Source organism: Dasypus novemcinctus, chromosome 16, assembly GCF_030445035.2.
Source record: "Dasypus novemcinctus isolate mDasNov1 chromosome 16, mDasNov1.1.hap2, whole genome shotgun sequence".
Taxonomy (NCBI): Eukaryota; Metazoa; Chordata; class Mammalia; order Cingulata; family Dasypodidae; genus Dasypus; species Dasypus novemcinctus.
In genome coordinates, this window is record NC_080688.1 from 19,331,938 (window position 1) to 19,358,095 (window position 26,158).

At 42.6% G+C, this 26,158-nt stretch overlaps 1 protein-coding gene and 1 pseudogene across 1 annotated transcript in view; both read right to left on the reverse strand.

Moving 5' to 3' along the window:
* The window catches only part of GNAL (G protein subunit alpha L), a 233,870-nt gene extending 210,760 nt beyond the window's left edge, over positions 1-23,110 (reverse strand). Inside the window, exon 1 of the mRNA XM_012529613.4 lies at positions 22,684-23,110. Within this exon, the coding sequence (XP_012385067.2) occupies positions 22,684-23,032 (349 nt within the window). The 5' untranslated portion in view covers positions 23,033-23,110. The remainder of the gene's footprint in view (positions 1-22,683) is intronic.
* Positions 8,278-10,142, reverse strand: LOC139436672 (large ribosomal subunit protein uL1m-like; annotated as a pseudogene).
* Positions 23,111-26,158: the final 3,048 nt, after the last annotated feature.

Consider the following 26,158-nt stretch of genomic DNA (forward strand, 5'->3'; position numbering starts at 1 on the left):
TCCTAAACAGTTTATTCAATTGCAAAGAGGATTCCTTGCCTGAGGCCTTGTCTGGTCTTTTTTGTTGGTTTGTGTTTTTCTTTTTCCTTCTTCTTTATCCCCCCACAGCCCTTTTCATTTTCCTTTTTTTCCCTTCTCTTTTTCTTGCTCACTTTTATTTTTTTCCTTTCTCCCCCCTCCCTTTTTTTCTTCTTTCGTCTTTTTTTATATTAGGTGCTGCATGCAACATTTCTTATTTGCTGTGCTACCTCATCCTCAATTTCCTCTTTTCTGTATGTACTGATTTGGTTACCAATGCTATCCCCCTTTCCTTTACATCTTTCTATCCTCCATCATTTATTGTTTCTCTTATATTCCACCTCTCTTTGCTTAATCACCATTTCTGACTGTTTATCTCCAATACCTCTATTCTGTTTTCTATCTTTTATCCACTCTTTATATTATTGTCCTTTCTTTTCTCTTTCCCTCTCTCCTGACCACACTGACCTTTTAATTGATACTATATTTCTCCCCATATTCAGTTTACTATCTCATTATAGGCACTCAACTTTTTTACGGTTATAACTCTACACAGCTTACATGAGTTCAATACCCATTCTCCTAGATCTCACATGGCTCTTCTGCTAACATTCACTATCAATACTTATTCTATTTTTCTTTCCTTACCCCTTTTGCTTTCTCTGGCCCTAGTATTTTCCTTCAAGGGAACTTAGCCAACAACAAGGAAATAGAATAAGAAGAACAAAGTGACAAGAGAAGACTTAACACCCATAAAAATAACAATTAATTAAACCCCAAGACAAAGAAGCTAATCAATTGAATAAACCCAAAAAGATAAAATGATGACCAGACAGAAACAAAAAACTACAGACCATACCAATAATCAGGAAAACATGGCCCAATCCAGTGAACAAACTAAAAACCAGAAACAGGAGTGGAACATCAAACAACTAATTAAAGCTCTCAAAACATGTACCATGGGCCAATTTAATGACATGAAGGAAGAGATCAAGCCTATTAAGAAAACATGTGAAGAGCATACAGGAGAAACTGCAATCATACACAAAAAGATAACAGATATGATGGGGATCAACAGCACAATCCAAGAAATCAAAAATACACTCTCAGCAAATAACAGCAGATTTGAAGAGGCAGAGGAAAGAATTAGTGATCTGGGAGACAGTACATCTGAAATCAAACAGATAGTAGAACTGATCTATAAAAAGACAGAAAAAATCCAGCAGGGACTTAGGGACCTGAATGACAACACAAAATGCACAAACATGTGCATTATAGGCATCCCAGAAGGAGAAGAGAAGGGAAAGGGGACAGAAGGGGGTTGGAGGAAATAATGGCTGAAAACTTCCCAAACCGATCGAGGGAGATACATGTACATGTCCAGGAAATATAACATACCCAAACAGCATAAATCCCAACAGGCCTACCCCAAGACATATACTAGTCCAATTATCCAATGTGCAAGACAAAGAGAAAATACTAAAATCAGTAAGAGAAAAGAGATCATATACAAAGGAGGCTCCATAAGATTAAATGCTGATTTCTCATCTGAAACCATGGAGGCAAGAAGGCAGTGGTATGACATAGCCAAGGTACTAAAAGGAAAAAATTTCCAACCAAGAATACTCTATCCAGCAAAGCTAGCATTGAAAAATGATGGAGAGTTCAAAACATTCACAGATAAACAGAAACTAAGAGAGTATGCCAAGAAGAAACCTGCCCTTCAGGAAATAGTAAAGGGAGTTCTGCAGGAAGAAAGAAAAAACAGGAGAGACAGAGTTGGAGGAGAGTGTAAGAACAACCAAAAAGACAAAAATTAAAAAATCAAACAACATATGACAAACGCAAATCCAGAGAAAATATGACTAATATAATAATTCTTTGAAAGTAATAACACTGAATGCCAATGGATTAAACTCACCGTTAAGAAACATAACTGGAACACTGGATAAAGAAATATGACCTATCTATATGCTGTCTACAAGAAACACATCTTAGACCCAGGATTTCAAGAAGATTGAAAGCGAATGGCTGGAAAACAATCTTACAGGCAAACAATAAGCAAAAAAGGGCAGGTGTAGCTATATTAATATTGGACAAAATAGACTTTAAATGCAAAACTGTTGTGAGAGACAAAGATGGACACTACATATTAGTGAAAGGGATAATCTTCCAAGAAGAAAGAACAGTCATAAACATTTATGCCCCTAACAAGGGTGCCTCCAAATATGTGAGACAAACACTGGAAAAACTAAGTGAAGGAATACATGCTTCTACAATTATACTGGGGAACTTTAACATACCACTATCACCATTGGATAGAACATCTCAAAATAAAATCAATAAGGAAACAAAGACTTTGAACAATATATTAGAGAATCTGGACATAACAGACATATACAGAACATTACACCGAAATACAGCAGAATATACATTCTTCTCAAGCGCACATGGATCACTCTCCAAGATAGACCACATGCTAGGTCACAGAGAAAATCTCAATGAATTCAGAAAGATCGAAATAACACGAAATAATTTCTCTGAATACAGTGGAATGAAGCTGGAAATCTGCAAGGGCCAGAGACCCAGATTTGGCATCAAGATATAGAAGTTAAACAATATACCTGTTAGAAAAACAGTGGGTCAAGGAGGAAATCTCAACAGAAATCAATAACTACCTTAACTTAATGAAAATGATAATACAGCATATCAAAACTTATGGGATGCAGAAAAAGCTATACTGAGAGCCATAAATTCATACATCAAAAAAGAAGAAAGCAAAAAATGAAGAACTAACTGCACAATTGGAGGAATTAGTAAAAAAACAACAAACTAACCCCAAAGAAAGAAGAAAGAAATAACAAAGATAAGTGCAGAATTAAATGAAATAGAAAATAAGAAACTGTTAGAAAAAATAAACAAAAGCAAGAGCTGGTTCCTTGAGAAGATCAATAAAATTGATAAACCCTTAGCTAGACTAACAAAGAAAAAAGAGAGAAGATGCAAATACACAAAATAAGAAATGAGAAAGGGGATATCACCACCGATCCCACTGAAATAAAGACTATCATAAGAGGATACTCTGAAAAACTATATTCTTGTTAGAAAATTTAGGAGAAATGGACAAATTCCTAGCAACACATAAGCAGCCTACATTGATGAAAGAAGAAATCAATGATCTCAATGAACCAATTAGAAGTAAAGAGATAGAATGAGTCATTAAAAACCTCCCAACTAAGAAGAGACCTGGGCCAGATGGCTTCACAGGTGAATTCTTCCAAATATTCCAGAAAAAAATAACACCAATCTTGCTTAAACTCTTCCAAAAAATCGAACTTGAAGGAACATTGCCTAACTCATTTTATGATGCCAACACACCCTAATACCAAAGCCAAACAAAGACACCTCAAGAAAGGAAAGTTACAGACCAATCTCTCTAATGAACCTAGATGCAAAAATCCTCAACAAAATACTTGCTAATCGTATCAACAACACATTAAATGAATTATACACCACGACCAGGTAGGTTTCATTCCTGGTATGCAAGGATGGTTCAACGTATGAAAATCAGTTAATGTAATACACCATATAAACAGATTAAAGGGAAAAAAATCACATGATCATATCTATAGATGCAGAAAAAGCATTTGACAAAATATAGCAACCTGTCTTGATAAAACCACTGCAAAAGATAGGAATAGAAGAAAACTTTCTGAACGTGATCAAGGGTATATATGAAAAACCCACAGCCAACATTATTTACAATGGTGAAATCCTAAAATGTTTCCCTCTGAGATCAGGAACAAGACAAGATGCCCACTATCACCCTTTCTATTTAACATTGTGTTAGAAGTACTTGCTTGAGCACTGAGGCAAGAACCAGATATAAAAGGGATCCAAATAGGAAAGGAAGAAGTCAAAATTTCACTATTTGCAGATGACATGATCCTATACATAGAAAACCCTGAGAAGTCTACAACAAAGCTTCCAGAACTTATAAATGAGTTCACTAAAATCACAGGTTATAAGATCAATGCACAAAAATCAGTAGCATTTTTGCACACTGATGATGAGCTATCTGAGGAGGAAATCAAGAAACAAATACCATTTACAACAGGAAATAAAAAAATCAAATACCTAGGAATAAATTTAACTAAAGATATAAATGACTTATACACAGACAACTACACAACATTGTTAAAGGAAATCAAAGACGACTTAAATAAATGGAAGAATATTCCCTGTTCATGGATAGGCAGACTAAATATTATTAAGATGTCCAGCCTACCAAAACTGATCTACAGATTCAATGCAACCCCAATAAAAATCAGCACAGCATTTTTAATGAACTAGAAAAACTAACTACAAAACTTACCTGGAAAGGAAAGAGGCCTCAAATAGCCAAATACATATTGAAAATGAAAAATGGAATTGGAGGAATCACACTACCTGACTTCAAAACATACTACAAAGCTACAGTAGTGAAAATGGCATGGTATTGGCACAAGGATAGACACACTGACCAATGAAACCAAATTGAGAGTTCTGATATAGATCCTCTTATATACGCTCTTCTGATATTCGACAAGGCCTCCAAGCCCACTCAGCTGGGAGAGAATGGCCTCTTCAACAATTCGTGACTAGGGAATTGGATATCCATTTGCGAAAGAAGGAAAGAGAATTACCATCTCACACCTTATACAAAAATCGACTCAAAATGGATCAAAATGTAAACCATAATGTAAAAGATAAGGAAACTAAAAATTTTAAAATGTGTACACCCTATAATGTAAACCATAATATAAACCAAAATGGAACCATGTTTGATAGTTATGTTTCAAAATCTGTACATCAACTGCAGCAAATATAAACATGTAAAAAGATCATTTTTGTGGAAATGGGAAAAGGGTTTAATGTTGGATATACGGGAGTCCTCTGTTGTATATGTGAATTACTGTGGTCTAAAACTTTTTTGAAGACAAAATTAAAAATTAGAAATAAAAAAAAAGAAAGGATGCAGACACTGAGGAAGAAATGAAAGAAAGTGCCTTCCTACTGTAAATACAGGGCAACACCCATTACAGTGCTGAAAGGCAAAGTGTGATAAACAAAACTTTATAATATTTTTCATTTTCTAATACACCAATTTATTTTTCCTTTATTTTAGTTTTTTTTTTTTTTCACTTCCACCATTTTATTCTTTGGCTTTTATTTGTCATATCTTATTATTGTCTATCTTTTTAGCCTTTAAAAACAATTTTTTTTGTCTTTTTTTTTTGTTACATTAAAAAAATATGAGGTCCCCATATAAACTCCACCCCCCTCACCCCCTCCTCCCCCCATAACAACATCCTCCTCCATCATCATGAGACATCCATTGCACTTGGTGAATACATCTCTGAGCACCACTGCACCTCATGGGCAATGGTCCACACCATAGTCCACACTCTACCACAGTACACCCAGTGGGCCATGGGAGGACATACAATGTCTGGTAACTGTCCCTGCAGGACCACCCAGGACAACTTCAACCCCCGAAAATGTCCCCACATCACATCTCTTCCTCCCACTCCCTACCCTCAGCAGCCACCATGGTGACTTTTTCCACACCAATGCCACATTTTCTTCAATTACTAATCACAATAGTTCATGTATAGAATATCAGTTACTCTAATCCATACTCTATTCCTCCATCCTGTGGACCTTAGAATGGTTGTGTCCACTCCACATCTATGTCAAGAGGGGGCTTAGATTCCACATGGATGCTGGATGCAATTCTCCTGCTTTCAGTTGTAGGCACTCTTGGCTCCCTGGTGTGGTGGTTGACCTTCATCTCCATGTTAGCTGAGTGGGGTAAGTTCAAAAAACCAGAGTGTAGGAGTTGCAAGTCTCATGAGGCTCAGGGCCTGGCTATCACATGGTCAGTCCAGAAATTCAGGTACCCTGGGTATACACTAAAGCCCAGCACCAACTACAGATCTGGTGAAAGTACCAGGAGAGGCTTGTGGACAAAGATCACATCTGAGTCCAGCTCCATCACACAGAAACACAAACTCCAAACTAGGGCCAACTGACATGGCACTGAACTCCATCTGCCATGACCATAGAACCTGTGGGTCTCTGTAGCCCTCAGAAGAACCAATACCCGGGGTCGTATCTACTTTATCTGTCTCTGGGACTCTGCTGAGGTGTGCATAAGGGCAACCCCTCTGATAACCTCCCAGCTCTTTTTTGGAGACTCATAGCCATATAAGCTCATTTGTCCTTTCCATTTCCCCCTTTGATTCAGGTCAAAAAGCATTTTTAACTCCTGGTATTATATGTAGACTGAGATATTCTGCTGGTCTGAGTTGACCCTTTTATTCAAGGTCATTTTCTAGTTACATCATCAGCTGGTAGTTGGTAGTAATCCCTCAGTGCCAGGGAGGCTCATCCCCGGGAGTCATGTCCCACGCTGGGGGGAAGGCAAGGCATTTACATGCTGAGTTTGGCTTTGAGACTGGCCACATTTAAGCAACACAGAGGCTCTCAGGAGGTAACTCTTAGGCACCCTGCAGCTCTAGGCTTTGTTCTTATTTCAGATGCACAGGCTTACAAGCATAGTCATTAGTATCAAGGGTTCATTGTTGGACCTTCCTTCTTTTTTGGTCTTTGCCGTTGCACTTGGGGGGTTGTTGCTGTTCCTGTAGGAACTGTAACAGAGCTCCCCTGGTTATGAACTCAGCACTCCCTCAGTTGTTGTTTTTAATTGTAACCACTATGAAAATATCCATACATTTTTATGTACCCTGGATATATGCCCTGGAGAACTCCCTGCCAACCATGTGTGCCCTGTCAGTAACATCCCACACCAGTATTCTTCCCCTGCCATTGTTGATCTTCTCTGTGATCCAAAGCTTCTTCAAAAATGAGAGCAAGTAAACACAAGGGTGAGGCTAGTCTTGAAATAACCATAAACAAAGGTAAGTTCAGTTTAGCGTAGCCACCACAATAATAAGTATACACAAGGCAGAGGCTAAGTCTAGGATAACCATAAATAGGGGTGAGACTTGTTTACAATGACCATCACAACAGCAGACTTTAGCAGTTCCAGCAATTTCAGATATTATCCTTTTGCTATTTTATAATATAAAGACATCTATATAATGATGTTGTAATCATAATTATTTGTTAATTCTTATCTTTCAGTTACTGTTTCATGCTTCATTTCCACTTAAAAACTTTTGCTTATCAACTAAGCAACTAAAACTATTTAATGTTAGGTTATGGAGGACAGGACTACTTCAATCAAGACCCTGGAGCCTGTAGAAACCAAAGTGGGGCTGGATTCAAATTACTGTAGTTCAGACTGATCAATGGGTTCTGGTGTTATGGGTTTAATCCAGGGGTTTTTACCCTTTTTCTTACACAGACCTCTTTGCCAGTCAGGTGAAAACCATGGACCCCTTACTAAGTCCACACTATACTGTGTCTTATTTAATAAATATATCACACCCACACCAACACGTCCCCACAAAGATAACATTTTATTGAATTTCAACTCAAGCTCACAGACCCCTTGTTAAGAAGCTCTGGCTTAATCCATCCATTATGACAGAGGTTCTCCAGCTTTTACACCAGAGTCACCTGGAGGGTTTAAAGCACAGATTGGGCCCCAACCCCAATTTTTTGAAACTGTAGTGCCTGGGGTGGGGGTAGGGGGCTGAGATTTTAAGTCTTTAACAAGTTCCCAGGTGTTGCTCATGCTGTTGGTCCATTTCCATTTAATTTCCTATCCTCACTCCTCACCAAGTGTACAGAAGAGCTCTCACTAAAGTAAACAGAGGCCCTATGCCACCCCACCCAACAGAACACTGTAGAAGGAAAACAGGCCCCAAAACGTTTGTCAGGTTATGAGTTCAGGTATAAGAACTCACCTCGTCCCCACCCCCAAACATACTCCTGCAAAGCCTCTCATTAGCCAAGGACAAGGGACATAATGAGATCTTACAAGGGGCTGAGCACTTGTGGCACCTCCCTACAGGACTTTTCCTTGCTCCTGGGTCCCTGCTGAGCCCACAGCTGCCAGATCCTGAAACTGGCAGGGCCCAGAAAGAGCTGAGAACATACTGAATTCTTGTTACTGTCATTGCCCTTTTATACAAAAGCCTACAACACTTTTCTGGAAAAAAAAAACAACTTATAGTAAAAATATACCTGCTTCCATTGAGGGCAGGCTTTACCTCACTGGGCTTATCTGGCTCTGGAGCCAAAGCCTGCACCAGCAAGTTCATATCCTTCCCCAGGGGAGGCTGCAGACCCAGCTCTGGGCACCCCTGACCAATGTCTCTGCTTCTGGCCTTTCCCCCCTTGGCCTCCCTGCAATTCAGGATTTCTTGAAATTCTCTTTTTCATTGATTTCTGTGACACAGCCCCTTCTTGTTTTTCCTCCCAGCACTCTGGCTGCCCCTCACCTCCTCCTTGAGGCTCATCCCTGTCCAGCCAGCCACATTGGAGGCTGTGAAAGGCCTGCTGATTCATGTCTCACTCTACTTTCTTCTGGGTCAATCTGCGCCCCCTTTTTTTTTTTTTACGTTTTGTAATTTTCTCTGTAGTTTTTTAATCCACTGAGAATAATTTCACAATTCAGGGCTTTCAGGCAATTTCTTTGCTTTCTATCTCTTTAGGAAACAATGGGCCGATCTTTATTAACTAACCTGCACTTGCTGAACTATGAAGGAAAGCACATACCACAAAGGGTCCCGAACTTAGTGGTTTGTGCTTACAAATATTAATAATTGCTTGTAGACTGGTAGCTATCTGGTCACTTGATATAATCAGTGTTGCTATTTTGGTATTAAGAAAGTTCTTCCCTTTCTTTGTCTGCCTTAATTCCCTGTGCAGTTTTAAATAATCCGAGCATTTTGGGGAGGTCATGGCCAATGGAATTTCAAATAAGCTTTGGAAAACTTTCAGTTTTCTTCTTTAATGGTTTAAGTTCTGGGATTATTTCTAGGCAGGTACATAAAAAGCTGCATGAGTATCATCAGCCCAAATTTTCTGAATCAGTTTAGTTTTTCCTGCAAACACAGCTCCATTTTCTTCTGCAATAATCATTTCTGCTGCATTCCCTGTAAATACAGCAACTTTATTAATTTCTGATGTGAACGGATATAGAAAATCAAGAACACTGGCAAATGGTTCCACTTTTTTCTTCCTCTCTAAATTAAGATAAACACTTGGCTTGGATTGGTAAAATCCAGAATTTGACATTTCTTAAGTAAAGAGCTTTTTCCACCTCATGTATCTGCCTCAGGTGTAAGTATTAAATAAACATCACCCTCAGCTTGCTTTCTATACAGGGTATGACTTTGTTTTTCTCTGTATCATCCTTTTTTTTTTTTTTTTTCATCTGATGCTCTTTCTTTGAGACCTTTTTTTGTTTCCTTTGCAGGTTTTATAATGACAGCAAATGGTCTGTAGGGCACAAGAACGTTTAGAGAATAAGGAGAAAGAGATGTCTAATAACCTGCTGCTGATGTATCCAGACTCCCCTGAGGCATCTTACAGCTGCCACCACGTTGGCTATTCAAGATTGTCTGCCCCTTCACTTTTGATACCAGTCACCCAGATGAAAAGAAAAAGGAAGCCAGAGGCAGAGAAGAAGTTATAGAGAGGAGCCAAAAGCCAGAAGTCAGTGGGAGAGGAGAGGACATCACCATGTGTTGGGAAAGCCAAAGAACCCAAGGACTGCCAGCCAGCAAGAATGCTACTGACTCTGGGAGGAAAAAAGCAAGCCTTCTAGCTTCTGAAACTGTGAGCCAATAAATACCCATTGTTTAAGCCAACCCATTGTGTAGTATTTGTCACAGCAGCTTTGGAAAACTGAAACAGTGATTCTCAAGTTTATCTCCAGCTATAAGCTCTTCTCCAGGCTTCAGATTTATAAAGTCAACTTCTGCTGGACAGAGCTACTTGGATATTACCGAGGCATCTTCAACCTAAAACATAATCCAAGCTGAACTCACAATGTCATCACATGTACCCAGGCCTGTTCTCCTGTTTTTGCTCTCAGAGCTCATGGTAGCACTATCCATCCAGTCATCCAACCTGGCTGTGAGGGCTGTCTGAACACACCCTTCCATTTCCACCCTCCACACTTTGCCATCTAAAATTCCTCCAAGCCCATGCCCACCCCATTTCTACTATACCAGGTCACTTATCTTCTAACTGGTACTTTCATCTTATCTCTATCCCATCCATGTATCTCTCTCTTAAAATCTAGCCATCCCATGCCTGTAAGAAGACTCTATCTGAAAAATAAAATGAGACCCTATCACTCTTACCACTAAGTCCTTGCTTAAAATAGTGGTTCCTGGATTGTGCTGTTGCCTAAGAATTGCCTGCATGCTAAGTCTTGTGTGGGAAACAAAGCCGAAGTCATCAACCCCTGATAGGAGTGGGGGCTGGATCACAGGAAGTACTATAAAGTGATGCGGATTGTAAAAAAGTACTACAGAAGAGGTGCAAATAAAATTCACCATGAACACAAGGAAGTTAATGACTTATTCCTACTGGAGACCTCTAGGATGGTCTCCTGGAGGAGATGGAATTATGGGAAATGGGACTAGGATTGGGCCAGGGAAAATGGAGGGAGGAAGGGCACTGCAGCCAGTGTGTCTTCCTGAGCCTGAGCTCACTATCCCCTAATGCTGGCTTCTCAGTGCACATTTCCAACATAAATTAATGAATGAGGTCATTGAGTAAAAATAAATGGTCATAAAACACAACAGCAGCAGAAGCAAGCATTTGAGGATACTAATGGTCAGTAAATCCAGTTTCTGATTCAAACATTTTCAAGTAAAACCATTTTCCACTCTAACAAAACCAGGAATCTTACTGCATTTAACTCGATCCTACAAAAAAATCGATCAACACTGTCAACCTGATTTAATAGTACCTGTTTTACTATTAACATCACTGGATGGAGAAGACAATACACTTTCCCCAGGAGACAGGACTAAGCCCCATCCCTTAGCCTACCCTCCCAGCCCAAGTAACAGCCGTGACTTGCAAAGGTTGCAGTTCATTACTAACCTGCCCTATTGTGAAAATGCAACCAGCTGTTTACTCAGAAGGAGCATGCTAATCCAGAAGATCTTGTTTTCCAAACCACAAACCCCCTGTAACACTCCAAAAATAACCCTTAAAGTTCTCAATAATGGGCTGAAGTCTCAGTCTTCAGACCCCTTCCTGTTGGGATTTCTCAATAAATCTTTGCCTGCAATTGCTGGTCTCCACATTGCAATTGTGTTGCACCATAACCCCAACATTTTGATGCCCAAAGCTCAGGAATCGGGAAGAGGTGACCCTGCCACCGTGCTTTGTTACCTGGGAAGTGGTGAGCAGTGGCAGCTCACTCGGGGTTACCCCCAGGGCCTGGCTGGCGAGCCTGTCACTCGATCTTGGAAAGAAGAAGTAGTGGGCAGTGGCAGCTTGCCAGGGCTTACTCCTTGATCCTGGTCAAGGGACTTTGGGTCCTACCCTCTTTTTTTTTCCCTCTCCTGGAACTCCCCAGACAAACCTAAGACACTCTTAGGATTGCGCTGAGGCTGGCTGATTGGTGAGCAACCTACCCTTGCTGCGGCTGTAGCTCCATCCACACCAGACTCCGATTACCAGGTGGGTGAGTTAAGGGATCTCTCCTCTGGAGGATCCTGTTCTCTTTTCCAGTTGTTAGACAACTCCACAAATCCTAGCTAGGTCAGCGATCCTCTCTGCTTTTTCAGGGGATCATGACAGGTGTCTAGACTGCGTTCCCTAGAAGCCCCTCAGAAATCAGAGACATCTTGTCCTGGGCACGGACTTCCTGACAATAAGGTTTTCTAACTTGGGGATGCCAGACTTTCTCAGTTAACCTTTGTGAATCCCTAACCTCATCCCAGCTTCCAAAAATGGGAAAATATCCTTTGGCTCCTCTGAAAACTGTACCACTGGGCTGACTTCTCCAAATTCTTAAAATCTTATATACTGAAGGTGATAGCAGACCCAAAAAACTTATCTGTTGTGACTACAATCTGGCCTCAATACAAATTAGAAAACGAAATGGCCTGAAAATGGTACCTTTGACATACAGGTCCTTAGAGATCTGGAAAATTCATCCAAAGCAATGGCAGGTGTCTAGAGGTCCCTTACATTCAGGCTTTCCTATTCCTCTGTAACTGCCCTTCCCTCTGTCAGTCTTGTTCTTCTTACAAAATCCTACTGCTTCATCAGAAACCTGCTCACAAGACAACCCCACTCAAAGACTTCCAATTTTGATCTGTCTGAACATGCTCCACTTCCTCCGTATCATCCGCCAGCTCACCTCCTGATCCCCCTAACTCACCCACCTCAAGCTCTCCTCCTATGTCCCCTTCCTCTGCTTGCACCTCCTTCTCTCCTCCTCAGTCGTTCATAGGGATTGCCTCCTTCCACCCCACAGCCGAGCCCCCCTCAGCACCCCTACTCCCCTTAGGGAAGTGGCAGGAGCTGAGGGAATCATCACAGTAAATGTCTCTTTTTCGCTCTCCAATTTTAGTCAAATGGAATAGCAACTAGACTCCTTCTCAGAAAATCTTGCTACATATATTAAAGAATTCCAACACCTCACTCGCTCTTATGCTCTCACATATCAGGACACCTATGTCAAAATAATTTCTTCCACTACCCCTGAGGAGAAAAATCGCATTTGGACTGCAGCCACTGCCTTTCCCAATTCCTTGCACATACGAGACCCTCATCAGCATCCTCCCGGCACTGACTGAGTTCCTACAACCTCTCCTCCATGGCAATATCAGACAGGCTCTAGAGACCTAGATCGTATGGCATACTTTCTCACCTGTATCATAGAAGGCATGAAAAGGGTAGCTTCAAAGCAGTAAATTATGACAAAATCAAAGAAATCTCCCAAAAGTCTGATGAAAATCCCACTGCTTATTAGTCAGAGTTCTCTAGGGAAATAGAATCAACAAGAGATATCTGTCAATAGTATATGATTGTATAAGAGTCTCTCATGCAGTGGTAGGCATGCACAAGTCCAGGTTCTGCAGGCAGGCTGCCACCAGGGGTTCCAATGAAAGTCCAATGAAGGTTCTTGATGAGTTCTGGGAGACGTTGGCTATCCAAAGACAAGCTGGGAAATTCTCACTCAATGCTGGAATCACTTCCCCTTTTAAAGCATTCAGCTGATTGGATAAAGCATCACTCACTGCTGATGGCAATCTCCCTGATGGATGTAATTGTAATCAGCTATCTATGATTTACCACTGCAGTAAAGTCAATGGTGATTAAAGTTCATAAATGCCCTTGTATTACAGTTAGCCCAGTGCTTGCTCCACCAAACAATTGGGCACAATTACTTGGCCAAGTTGACACAATAGTCTAACCATCACATGCTACTTTAATGAATAGATTAACTGAATCAGTCCTCAAATATAATAACTTAAATCTGGACTCTGACTCCAGGTGACTATACTTACATACCCATTTCATCACTCAGGCATATCCAGATATCATAAAAAAAGCTGCAGAAATTGGAGGAGGTGCCTCATCCCCCCCAGAAAGACCTAAATAAAGCAGGCTTCAAGGTCTTTAACAAGAGAGAAGAGGAAGTCAGATTAGAAAAGCATAAACAAGATCAGGTTGAAACCTCCTGCTGTGCTGCTGCCCTCAAAATAGACTCTCATAAATCCCACATCTCTTCCTCGTGGACACCACCCAGACCCTATTTTAAACGTGGAAGGGAAGGTCACTGGATACACTCATGCCCTAACCCAAGACCCCTGCTGGGACCTTGTTCAGTGTGCCAACATAAAGGTTGTTGGGACTCGGATTGTCCCAAAAACCCTGTATTCAGGAGAATCCCTCCAGGAAGCCTTGCCAGCCATAACCTAAATCATCTTCCCTTGCAAACTTGCCTGGCATAACAACAGAGGGCTGAAAGCGAGTTTGTAGAGGCCCCACATCTCCGTCAGTAAGTCTGAACCGAGGGTTATCATCAAGGTAAGCCGATCTGCTTTTTAATTGACACAGACCACATGTTTGGTCCTTTCTGAACATTCAGGACCTTTAATATCCTCAGTCTCTATTGTGGGAGTTGATGGTATTTCCTTCTCCCCCTTAATCACACACCCTCTGCCCTGCACTATAGAAAATCACACCAATTCCCTAGTTATACCTTCCTCCACTCCCCACTTCTAGGATGAGACATTTTGTCCAAATGGCATTCCTCCATTTCCTTTTCACTACCTTTCCCACAGGCCAACTTACTTCTCCTTTTACCCCCTACTTCTCCCCTCACTGATGTTTCTCGTATTTTATAATAGGAAGTAAACTCCCAAGTTTGGAACACTGATTCTCCTTCGGTAGCCTTACATCATTTCCCTGTAAAGATTACTTTAAAAGACAGCTCTCTCTTCATCAACATTCCTCAATATCCCCTTCCCTCAAGTCAAGTGTCAAGTGCGGACCTCAAGTGTCAAGTGCGGACTTACATCCACCATCCACAAACTCCGTGCTGCCGGGTTGTTATACCCCACCAACTCTCCATTTAATATCCTAGCTGTTAAAAAACCTAATGGTAGTTATCGTCTAGTCCAAGACCTTAGAGCTATCAACCAGGCAACCCAACCTATAGTTCCCATAGTCCCCAACCCCTATAGCCTCCTATCACATATTCCTCCTCAAACCACACATTACACAGGAATAGACCTTTTTTACCTAAAGATTTATTATTATTCTTTATTTCTCTCCCGTTCTCCCCCTCCCCCCTTGTCTGCTCTCTGTGTCCATTTGCTGTATGTTCTTCTGTGTCCTCTTGCATTTTTGTCAGCAGCACTGGGAATCTGTGTCTCTTTTTGTTGCATCATTTTCTGCATCAGCTTTCTGTGTGTGCAGCGCCACTCCTGGGCAGGCTGTGCTTTTTTCGCACGGGTCGGCTCTCCTTGCGGGGGCACATTCTTTGCACTGGGGCTCCCCTACGCAGAGGACAACCCTGTATGGTACGGCACTCCTTGCGCGCATCAGCACTGCACATGGGCCAGCTTACCACGTGGGTCAGGAGGCCCTGGGTTTGAATCCTGGACCTCCCCTATAGTAGACGGTTGCTCTATCAGTTGAGCCAAATCCGCTTCCCTTGGTAACAGACCTTAAGGATGCCTTTTTTACAATCCCTCTGGATGAAACTTCTCAAAATATTTTTGCCTTCACGTGGACAGATTCAGATGACCTTCTAAACTCTCTATAATTAACTTGGGCCATTATTCCTCAGGGCTACAGAGACAGCCCCCATATATTTGGGCAAGCACTACACCAAGATCTCTCTACTCTAGAACTTCCCTCTAGTACTCTCCTCCAGAATATGGATGATCTTCTCTGCAGCCCTTCCATCTCTAATACTATGACTCTACTCAACTTCTTCGGGGAAAAAGGTTATCAAGTTTCTCTCAACAAAGGACATTTTTTCAAAACAGAATTTACTTACCTAAGACTCTTGTAACTCCCACCCACAAATATATAACACTTCAAAGAATCCAACTCATCCAAGGTTATACGCTTTCAAACTAAGACCAACCTCTTATTTTTTCTTGGTTTTGTTAATTTCTTTAGATTCTGGGTCCCAAATTTTGGACCTATATCCAGGGCCCTTTACCAAGCAGCCTCTGGGGACCCTCATGGACCTCTAGATAAGCCCAGGCCTCACCACTCCCTTCAACAAGCTTTAAGATGCTCTGAGGCCTATGCACCTGCCTTAGCCCTCCCTCCAAACCCTTTTTCCTCTACAGGAATACCCAACAGGGCTATGTAGTAGGACTCGTAACACAGCCACAGGAACTGGATGACTGTATTATCACTAATTTCTCAAAATAACTAGATTCTGTCACTCTGGGTTGGCCTGCTTGCCTTAAAACCCTTGCCGCTGCCACCCTCCTCATACAAGAAAGCTTTAAATTCACTCCCATCGTACACCTTGATGTTTTCTGCTCTTATTCCTTTCCCCCTTTCTCACTCACTGAGCCATAGCCTCCATCTCGTCTACCCAATTACAAACTCTTCATGCCACCTTACTACAAAATCCTGGTGTCTTCCAACACCGATGTTCATCTCTTAACCCTGCCACCCTGCTTCCCAACAAAATCTCCTCTTGGGATTCCCATGACTGCCTTAAAGTTCTTGATCTTTTCCTACAACCTCTTCCTAATATATCTGACAGTCCACTCCCCAACCCAGACCATACTTGGTTCATAGATGGCAGTTCCACAAAAACTAATGACACCACCCAGGCAGGGTGTGCTATAGTTACCCTGACTGGCGTGATTGGGTCTGGCCCACTTCCCCCAGAAACTACCTCTCAAGAAGTTGAACTTAAAGCCCTTACTAGAGCCCTGATTAGAGGCAATGGCCAGACTCTCAACATCTACACAGATTCCAAATACTCCTACCACATTTTATATCTACACGCCCCTATTTGAAGAGCAATGGAACTTCTAGCGGTTCCTCAACTGCAAACAAGAATCTTATCTTACAACTCCTTCAGGCCGTTTCACTCTCCACATGGGAGACCATCCTTCACGGCAAGGGACATAAAAAATCACAGATCCCAATAGCCAAAGGGAACCACAAAGCTGACACTGAAGCAAAAACTCAGGCTATGAATGCTTACCCATCATCAACCCAGTCACCACCCCTAATCTTTTGGCGCTTCCTTTCCCAGTCCCCATCTACTCTCCTAAAGAAGCCTCTAACAATTTACAAGAAGGGGCAGTTCAGATAGAAGCCTGGTTTGTTAAGCGCGACAAAATTTTATTACCTGAATCCAAAGCACATAACATCCTTACTACTATACATAACAAGTATCATGTTGGTAGTAAACCACTCTCTCGTCTCTTTAACAACTCCCTAAATTACACTCACCTTTCAAGAACATTGAAAAGTATCACCAAAAATTGTACAATATGCCAACAGACCAACACACAAGGGCTTCACTATCCCCTTAAAACACATCAATATAGAGGATCAGCTCCAGGCCAGGACTGGCAATTAGACTTTACACACATGCCCCCAGTAAAGAAGATCAAATATCTCTTAGCCTTTGTAGACCTTCTCAGGATGGGTTGAAGCTTTCCCTACAACATCCAAGTGTGCCGATGCTGTGATTCAGGCATTATTGAATGAGATCATCCCAAGATTTGGGTTTCCCACTTCATTACAGTCAGATAAGGGGCCCTCTTTCATTTCACAAATCGTACAAGGGATCATCACAAGTCTGGGAATACACTGGAAATTGCATGTTACCTACTGACCACAGTCTTCAGGAAAAGTAGAAAGAATGAATGAATGGGGCTAATCAAACCACACTTAATTGACCATGCAAGTACAAATCCCTTCCTCTAGCTCTATTAAAAATCCAAATAGTGCTCCCAAAAAACACATTTTCTGAACCCATGGAAGGTCTTTTCTACTTTCTAATGTTCCTCCTCAACAGTCTGACTTTGACCAGGTTGTCACTGAGCTCACACAAACATGCTCTTTTCTATATCAGCTGGCGGACTTCACTCTTCCCACAGCGGAAAAGTCAGTGCCTACTCTGCCCATAAGTCCTGGTGACTGGGTATACCTCAAAACATTATATCTTAAACCTCTAACTCCAGTTTGGACAGGTCCCTTCCTTGTCCTCTTAACAACACCAACTGCAGTGCAACTCTTAGATCATCCCTCCTGAATGCACTTTTCCAGACTGAAACCAGAGCCACCACTGCCAGATTGCTCCACTCCCAGTCCTGATGTCATGAACCAGCCCAACCAACTGGACCATTCAGATGAGTATTTCTGTGAACCCTTGGATGGCCTGCAGGTAAAAATCCTGAAAAATCCCATCCCAAGACTCAGGTCTCATGATGTTGAAACCTGTAGAATTTTGTTAGAACATCTCATTTGTTTAGACGCTGGACAAGTTGTTCCTCTTGAACAGTATTTAGATATTATCTGGAATCTTTGGCTACAGAGAGACTTCTGATTTCAAACCTGAAAAAATTCTATTCTTTCCTTTTATTACTACCATTCTCCTTTTTTCTGAACAATAATCCATGAACCCCCTGCAATCCATTCTCATACTCTGCCTTGCCATGCCTACTCTGCAGGCAACCCCATACCATCCCCTAAGGTATACCATCTAAGCCACAGCCCCAGCTGCCAATCACTCCAACTGCTGGATCTGCCCTGAACACACTCGTGCTGGAACCATCTCCCTATTAACACTCCCTCTGAGCCCTAAAACTCTAATATGCATCCTCCCTCTGCACACCAGCTTCGGAGGCTACTGGGTTACCACTACCCCCTCTGTTCTTCCTTGAATATGAAGATAGTCTCATTCTCCTAAGAAGCTTTAAATTATACACACAAAAAAAGACAATTTCCACTCTATTGGTATAGTCACTATCTTCATGGATAAACCCTTCTTATGTTTTAAATATATTTCATCTTGGTCCTATGCAACTAACTTAGGGCACATCTCTTCTCACTCTTACAATCACACTATAATCTTCAATGCCACTTCCTTAACCTGGCAGACCAGCTCAAAAATCACTGTAAAACACCTTAATTCTACTCTGGTATAGAATGACTGCGGTATTAACAAAACATTACTACCTAGGTTTAGTACAAAAACCTACAGTGAAGATGCATTGTGCTTTTATAGTTCTTACTGAAAGAAAGAGTTGTTTGGGATTGGTATTCAATCAACAACCTTATGACACTGTCCAATCAAAGGCTAAGAAGAATCCAAAAACCTTTATCCCTTTCTGTTTAGAAATCTCCTGTGCCAAACCAACCTCACTTATACTCCGTTCAGCCACATTATTCTCTGCTATGCATCAGTGTAGTATATAGAGGTACCCAGGTATTCCATGTCCCTAATCATCTTAATACGTACTTTATTCCCTCTGGTTCCTCCACTGCCCTAACTCTGGCAGGAACAGGCTTTTACTTTCTTTGTGGTAATTCAGCATACTTGGTTTTGGGGGTAGTCTGGACAGGTACTTGTACCACTGCGTCTTTAACTCCCAATGCCACTATTCTTCAGCCACAGGATATGGCCACCTCTGGCTTAAACCTCACTCTCCCCGAAGCATGAATGCAGAAAGACACTTTTTGGGTGATCCAGAATTTGGTTACCATGCTCATGATAACCCAATCCTGGAAAAATCCGGAATAGGACATACTATCTTCCGAGGTGTTTTTTGGTTCACCAGAATACCCCTCCTAGACTGAGCTATCTTAAACATCTCCTTACAACTACAATTGTCCTGGAATGCAACAGTACAAGCAATTAAAAATCAAAAGCCTGGCCTCAGTAGTCATTCAGAACCAAAGGGCCCTCAATGTTCTCACTGCTATGGCAGGAGGAACTTGTGCCATTATTAATGAGAACTGCTGTTTTTACATTTAAAAAAACAGGACAAGTAGAGCAAAATCTAAAAGTCCTAAAAAAATATTGAGATTATTCAGAGAGTGTGAGATGAAAACTACGGTAACCAATCCTGGCTCTCTTCTTTCCTCTCTTTTCATCACCCTTGAAGGCCATATTAATACCCCTAATAACCCCACTAATAATGATCCTCTTTCTCGTATGTGGTCCTTGCCTTCTGCAGCTTCTCACACAATTTATTCACAGAGTTAGCCAAACAACTCAAGAATACGTGAACAGGGGAAGCCGACTTGGCCCAGTGGTTAGGCGTCCGTCTACCACATGGAAGGTCTGCGGTTCAAACCCCGGGCCTCCTTGACCTGTGTGGAGCTGGCCCATGTGCAGTGCTGATGCACGCCAGGAGTGCCCTGCCACGCAGGGGTGTCCCCCGCGTAGGGAAGCCCCACGTGCAAGGAGTGCGCCCCGTAAGGAGAGCCGCCCAGCGCCAAAGAAAGCGCAGCCTGCCCAGGAATGGCGCCGCACACACGGAGAGCTGACACAACAAAATGACACAACAAAAAGAAACACAGATTCCAGGTCCCGCTGATAAGGATAGAAGCGATCACAGAAGAACACACAGCAAATGGACATAAAGCACAGACAACTAGGGGGGAGGGGAGAGAAATAAATAAATCTTAAAAAAAAAAAAAGCATACATGAACAGGGCCTTCCTACTGTGGGAACAACTATCAATAACCATCTCAGAACACAAGATCCCACCAGCCGAGCCACACAAGAAGGAAAACCCCCTATACCGCCTAACAGCAGGAAGTAGCCAGGTCCCCTCTCCTCCATCCTTTGTGCACCAACCCGGCTGCCCGCTTTTATTTTTAATATAACCAAAACCTGAGAATGCCAGGACTAGGCCCCATTCCTTAGCCTACCCCCCAGCCGAAATAACAGCCATGATTTGCAAAGGTTGCCGTTCATTACTAACCTGCCCTATTGTGAAAATGCAACCAGCCGTTTACTCAGAAAGAGCAAGCTAATCCAGATGATCTTGTTTTCCAAATCACATACTCTTGTAACACTCCAAAAATAACACCTCAGAAACACCCTTAAACTAAGGTTCTATTGGTCCTTGGCACTAACCCCTTACCCTTAGCCCTTCCTCTAGACCCTTACAAACCTGCATAAATACCAGTGCTAAAGTTCTCAACCATGGGCTGAAGTCTCTACCTTCAGACCCCTTCTTGCTGGGATTTCTCAATAAATCCTTGCCATCGCTGCTCCCTGAGACCCAAATGTCTCGCACCGTAACCCCAACATCAGGAAATGCTAATCATCGGATACAGATACAAACTTTATTAGGCTATGATATGATCTCTTTAACAGGCAGAGTCATTCAAAATGTATTAAGAAGTTGGCTCTTAGGAGCTCACCACTTCATTCTTCAGATCTTATCTCCCAGTTCCCTTTCATTTATCAGAGTTATCAGTTTATTCATTTTTATTATCCATCAAGTATCTTCTGCTTCACATATCTCCCCCTTGTTGAAAAAATATTTCTGCTCAACTGCACAATCACATTAAAACCACAATACACTGTCACAATTCTACACATCATTTTTCTTTTCTGCTGTTTCTTGAGACCACAATTCTACCTTTTTATTTTTATTTTTTTGAGTTACTTTAATCCAATGTATTTTTTTATTTGGCTAGAGTAATTTCTAATTAATATCTTTCCAGGAAAAATATGTGTATGGGTGAACTCTGAGCACTTCCAATATCAGAAAATTTATTTTACCCTTACACATGAGCAATGGTTTATCTGGGATGAAATTCTAGGATTACAACTCTGTATCCTCAGACTTCTGGTAACTGCTCTGCCACATACCAGAATCCATCAGTGCTGATGATCTCTGGTGCTCTTCCCATTTTAGGTAACCTTCTTATTTATGTTTTTGTTCCTTGTTTTGTTTCTCAAAAAAAAAACTTCTCAGTATCTTAAAATTCAAACACTGCACCAGGAAACAGCAGCTAGGTTTGTGGTTTGTTTTAATTATTTATTCTCCCAATGGCTAAGCCCTTTAAACTGAAGACTTAATTGTTCTCTACATCTTAAAAAAAGCCACATTCATTTATAAGTAGGCATCTTATTCAAGTTGTGGAGCCTCTTCCTATGCATAGCAGAGTAAAGAACTGAAAATTTATCCTTCTTTATAAGTCACAAAATTTGGATCAAAAGCCCACATCTTAAATATTTTTCTTTTTTGCCTTAAAAATCTGAAAGGCAACAAGTAGCATTGGGAATTCATGCTTTTTTCTTGATTCTAGTAAAGCATAGAAAATGTTTCCAGTTGTTATCTGATAGAAGTGAACTGCTGTACTTGGTATAGCTGAAGCTCTGAGAAAGCACCAGCAAACCATACAGTTTATTAAAAATGCAGGTGACTTTGCACCAACTCTTAGGCGTGCAGTTAACAAAGTGATCACTTCTTGGGGGCTTGTCACCCTATCCTGTTTTTGATTCTGAAAGCACCAGGGCTGGACTGATGCAATGAAATATAAGTGTTATATTTTCAGCTGTGGAAATGATTTCCCAAAAGACAACCAGCCTTACTTAGGAACAACACTGCTATTACACTGTGATTCGAATAAAAGCTTTGTGGTCAAACTAAAAGGCCCCACAAATCTCCTTCATTTGTGTTCTTAGAGCAAATTGCAGTATGACTACTTGCAGGAAATGAGACGCTCGAATTAGACATCCCTGGAGATTACATGCTGCGGAAGTAAATCGAAGGAGGGGGGAGATTTTCCCAGAGAACAGCATTAATTAGTAATAAGTGAGCAACTGGCTATAATCACAGTGTGTGGAAAAGAGCAAAATCACCCCGCGAATGTTTTGCAGCCAAATCACTGAAGAAAACACCGTCAGATAAGAACCATTCTACCACAGATTCAAAGATTTCCAAAACGACCTGTTATCAGGTCTGCCGTCACCTTCAGTCCCCTTCTCCAGGGCTGTAAGGACAACTCTCCGTCTGCCTCCCTGAGTCCCGCACCCGGGCCCTCAAGCCCTGGGTGACTTCGGCCCCCCTTCTGACCGCCGCGCGGGAGCAGGGGCCTCAGGGGATCACCAAAAGCCGGCAGTTCAGCTGCAAACCCCCGCGAGGCTGCCACTCGGCAAGGCGCGGCGACGGCCCCGACGGGTGCGCGGCGGGCGGGACGCGCGGTACCTACCCAGCAGGAGCAGCCGGTGCGTCTGCCTCAGGTCCCGCTTGTGCTCCTTGAGCATCCGGTCGATGCTCCTGCTGACTTTCCTCGCCTCCCTCTCGGCCTCGCGCTCCTCCGCTCGCCGCGGGTCCGGGTGGCGCCGTTTCTCCGGGCGTTTGCCACGGGTGGGCCGCTCCGCCGCCGGCACCCCGAGCGCGCCCCCTCCAGGCGCCGTGCGGGCCGGGGCCAGCTGCGGGGTCTCCCGGAGGCGCCCCGGTTCCGACGTGGCGGGGCATTCGGGCGGGTCCGGGACGGCGGGGGGCGCGTCTCCCGGGCCCCCGAAGAGCAGCGGCCGCAGACTGTAGCACAGCCCCATGGTGAGTCGACGCGCCGGCCTGGCGCGGGCGGGCGGGGCGCCGGGGTCAGCCTGGCTGCGCCCACCCCAGGCTCAGGCCGGGGCCACAGCCAGAGGGGCGCGGGAGGGAGCAGGAGCCCGAGCCGGTGCAGCGCGGCGGGCCTGGGGCGCGCGCCGGGGCCTCTCTCCGCTCCGGAGGGCCATTCCGCAGGTTCCGCCGAGTGGCGGGGGACCACGGCCGCCCTGGCTGGCGATCACCTGATAACGCGGGATAGGGGACCGCGCCGACGGTCCTCCCGGGCCCGGCCCCGGGTACCGTAAATACTGCCGCCGGCTGCTCCAGTTACCGTAAAGACCGCCGCGGGCCCTGCCGCGTTACTGTAAACGCAACCGCCCGATTGCTCCAATTACCGTAAACACTGTCGACGCCCGCCGGGTCGCGGTACCGTAAATACCGCCGTCCCGGTTGGCTTAAGGTTCAGTATATTTTGTCGTCCAGACTTGCTCCAGTTACCGTAAATGCCCGCATTACCGTAAATACAGCCTACTCAGCCGGCCTTCTTACCGTAAATATCGTCGCGCGTGCAGACCTTTTCTACCGTGGGCACAGTCGCCCCAGCGCAGCACGCAGTTGTGGAAAGCCGCGGTGGCAGGAGCGGTCACCACCCTGAGCCATCGTTGTCGCTCATAAAAAACCACTGTGGTTTGGATCAGGGACAATGGTGAGAACGGAAAACCAGGTGCAGGGGTAGAGACGCTAGCTATAGGGCCTTAGGTTTTTATTACCTGCAGAGACCTCTGCATTTCACAGCCTCTTTTTATCGTCACTTCTTACACTTGTACACACAACACATCTGCACACACTTCTTTCTTCCTTATTTTTAAAGAAGATTTAGATTACGTAAAAGTTAAATAGAAAATACAGGGGATTCACGTATACCCCCCAAACCTTCCCCCCCCCCCCCCGCATACTTTCCCTTATTTCCCACACTTTCATTAGTGTGGTACAGTTGTTAAAACTGGTGAGCATACTGAGCGTGGTCTATAGTTTACATTGTGGTTTACACTTTGCACCACACAATTTTATGGATTTTGACAAAATGTTTAATGGCTTATATCTGTCATTGCAATGTCATGCAGGACAATTCCAATGTCTCCCAAAATGCCCCATGTTACACTTATTCTAATTCTTCTGTCTACCTCCCCAGAATCTCTGGTAATCACTGTTTTTATATCAACGTTACAAGTTCTTCCATTACTAGAATAATAAGTCCATAGTTGCTTTCCTACCTTATGTTTGTTCCTCAATCTTGAGGATTTGGGGATGCTGATGCCCACTCTGCTTCCCATTGAGAGGGGCTTAGATCCCACATCCACACACTCTTGAGCACTACCTTAATGCTATTATACTCTTGACTTTGACAAAATCTCCGGCTCAAGGGGTCCGTGACGCCATTTTCAACAATCTCCACATGGGGGCATTTTCAGGACTTGGAGTTGTCCGGGGTGGTGCTGCAGGGACAGATGCTGGACATTGTATGTCCTGCCATGGCCCATTGGGTGGACTGGGGGAGAGTGTAAACTACAATGTAAACCACTATCCATGTGGTGCAGCAGTGCTCCAACATGTGTTCATCAAATGCAATGAATGTGCCACGATGATGAAAGAGGTGGTTGATGTGGCAGGAGTGGGGTGAGGGGGGTGGGGGGTATATGGGGACCTCATATTTTTTTAATGTAACATTTTTAAAAAGTAAAGAAGAAAAAAAACATTGTCAAAATATTTTAAAAAAGAGCACATATTATCTTATTCTATTTATATGTCCCAAAATGACCATATGAAATAGTACATGTATTTTCTTTCTTAATCCACAATATGGCGCAGAGAGATGCACAGACTGTACACACTCAAGGTGTCCTTTCCTCACTCAAGGTGCCTTACACATACACACACACACAGATACACATACATGCATACATATACACAGGTATATAAACACAGGTACATACACATACACACATTCACACACAGATACATCCACACACAGATGCACATACAAACATACATGCAGATACACATGCACACACATGCATATACACAAATGCATACACACATGCACACAGACACATGCAGAGGTCTCTACGTTTTCTATTATTTCCCACTCAATGTCCATCATACAGAGTTTTTGGAACTGATGAAAATTTCAATATAGCTTTGAAAAAACCTGCTCTAACACATGTTTCTTAATTTTGAGGAAAATGAATGGAATATTATAACCGATAGTTACATATATATCGAATATAAATCCCATTAGCACAGCAAATTAGGCTGTGATACCATATGCAGTGCTGCAATACACTTGATGCTTGGTGTAACTATTACATTTGATTAAGTTTTTATGAAATTGGAGATTTGTGATTCACACTTATTTTAGGGCCCTGTTAGTGACAAATATATATAAACCTGTGAAGTTTTTGAGTTAACATTATCCCAAAATTATTGCCAAATTTACGTCTTTTAGATCTTTGAGCATTAAAAAGAGCACTATAGAAAACCTAACTCAGGAAAGCAGAAAAAAGTTAGTATCACACCATCTTCGCCTTCGTTCACTCATCCTTCCATCCATTTTTTGATTCATTCATTTAGTTACTATTTATCAAGCCCTTACAACGTGCTAGGCATTCTGACTGCTGTGGGGTGTTGCTAAAGACATGTGAGGAAGAAATATGTTTAATCATATAACAGTAGTGCACATATTTGTTATGTATAGCAAATTATGCAAGGCCTGTGAAGGTGAAGAATGGGGCTCTCTGAGAAAGTGTGAGGGAAAGTCTAATTTAAGTTGTGGTGACAGAGGGTCTGTTGTGTATGGTGGGGCGATCTAAAAGGATGTTTGAACTGAGAGCCGAGGGACTGGTAGTCATTCCTTTTCTAAGGTAACAGTGGCTAAACATTATTGGCTATTATCACATGAGAAAGATAATATTTTGCTTCTATATTAAAGCCAATTGAAAATAGAAACAAATGAGTATACATTTTAAAATTTCAGTGCACACAAAAATGTATTGAGATGAGAATTAGCTCATATTAATTTTATTCTTAGAGGAAGAAACAGAAGACCGTGTTCTTTATTAACAGCCTATATA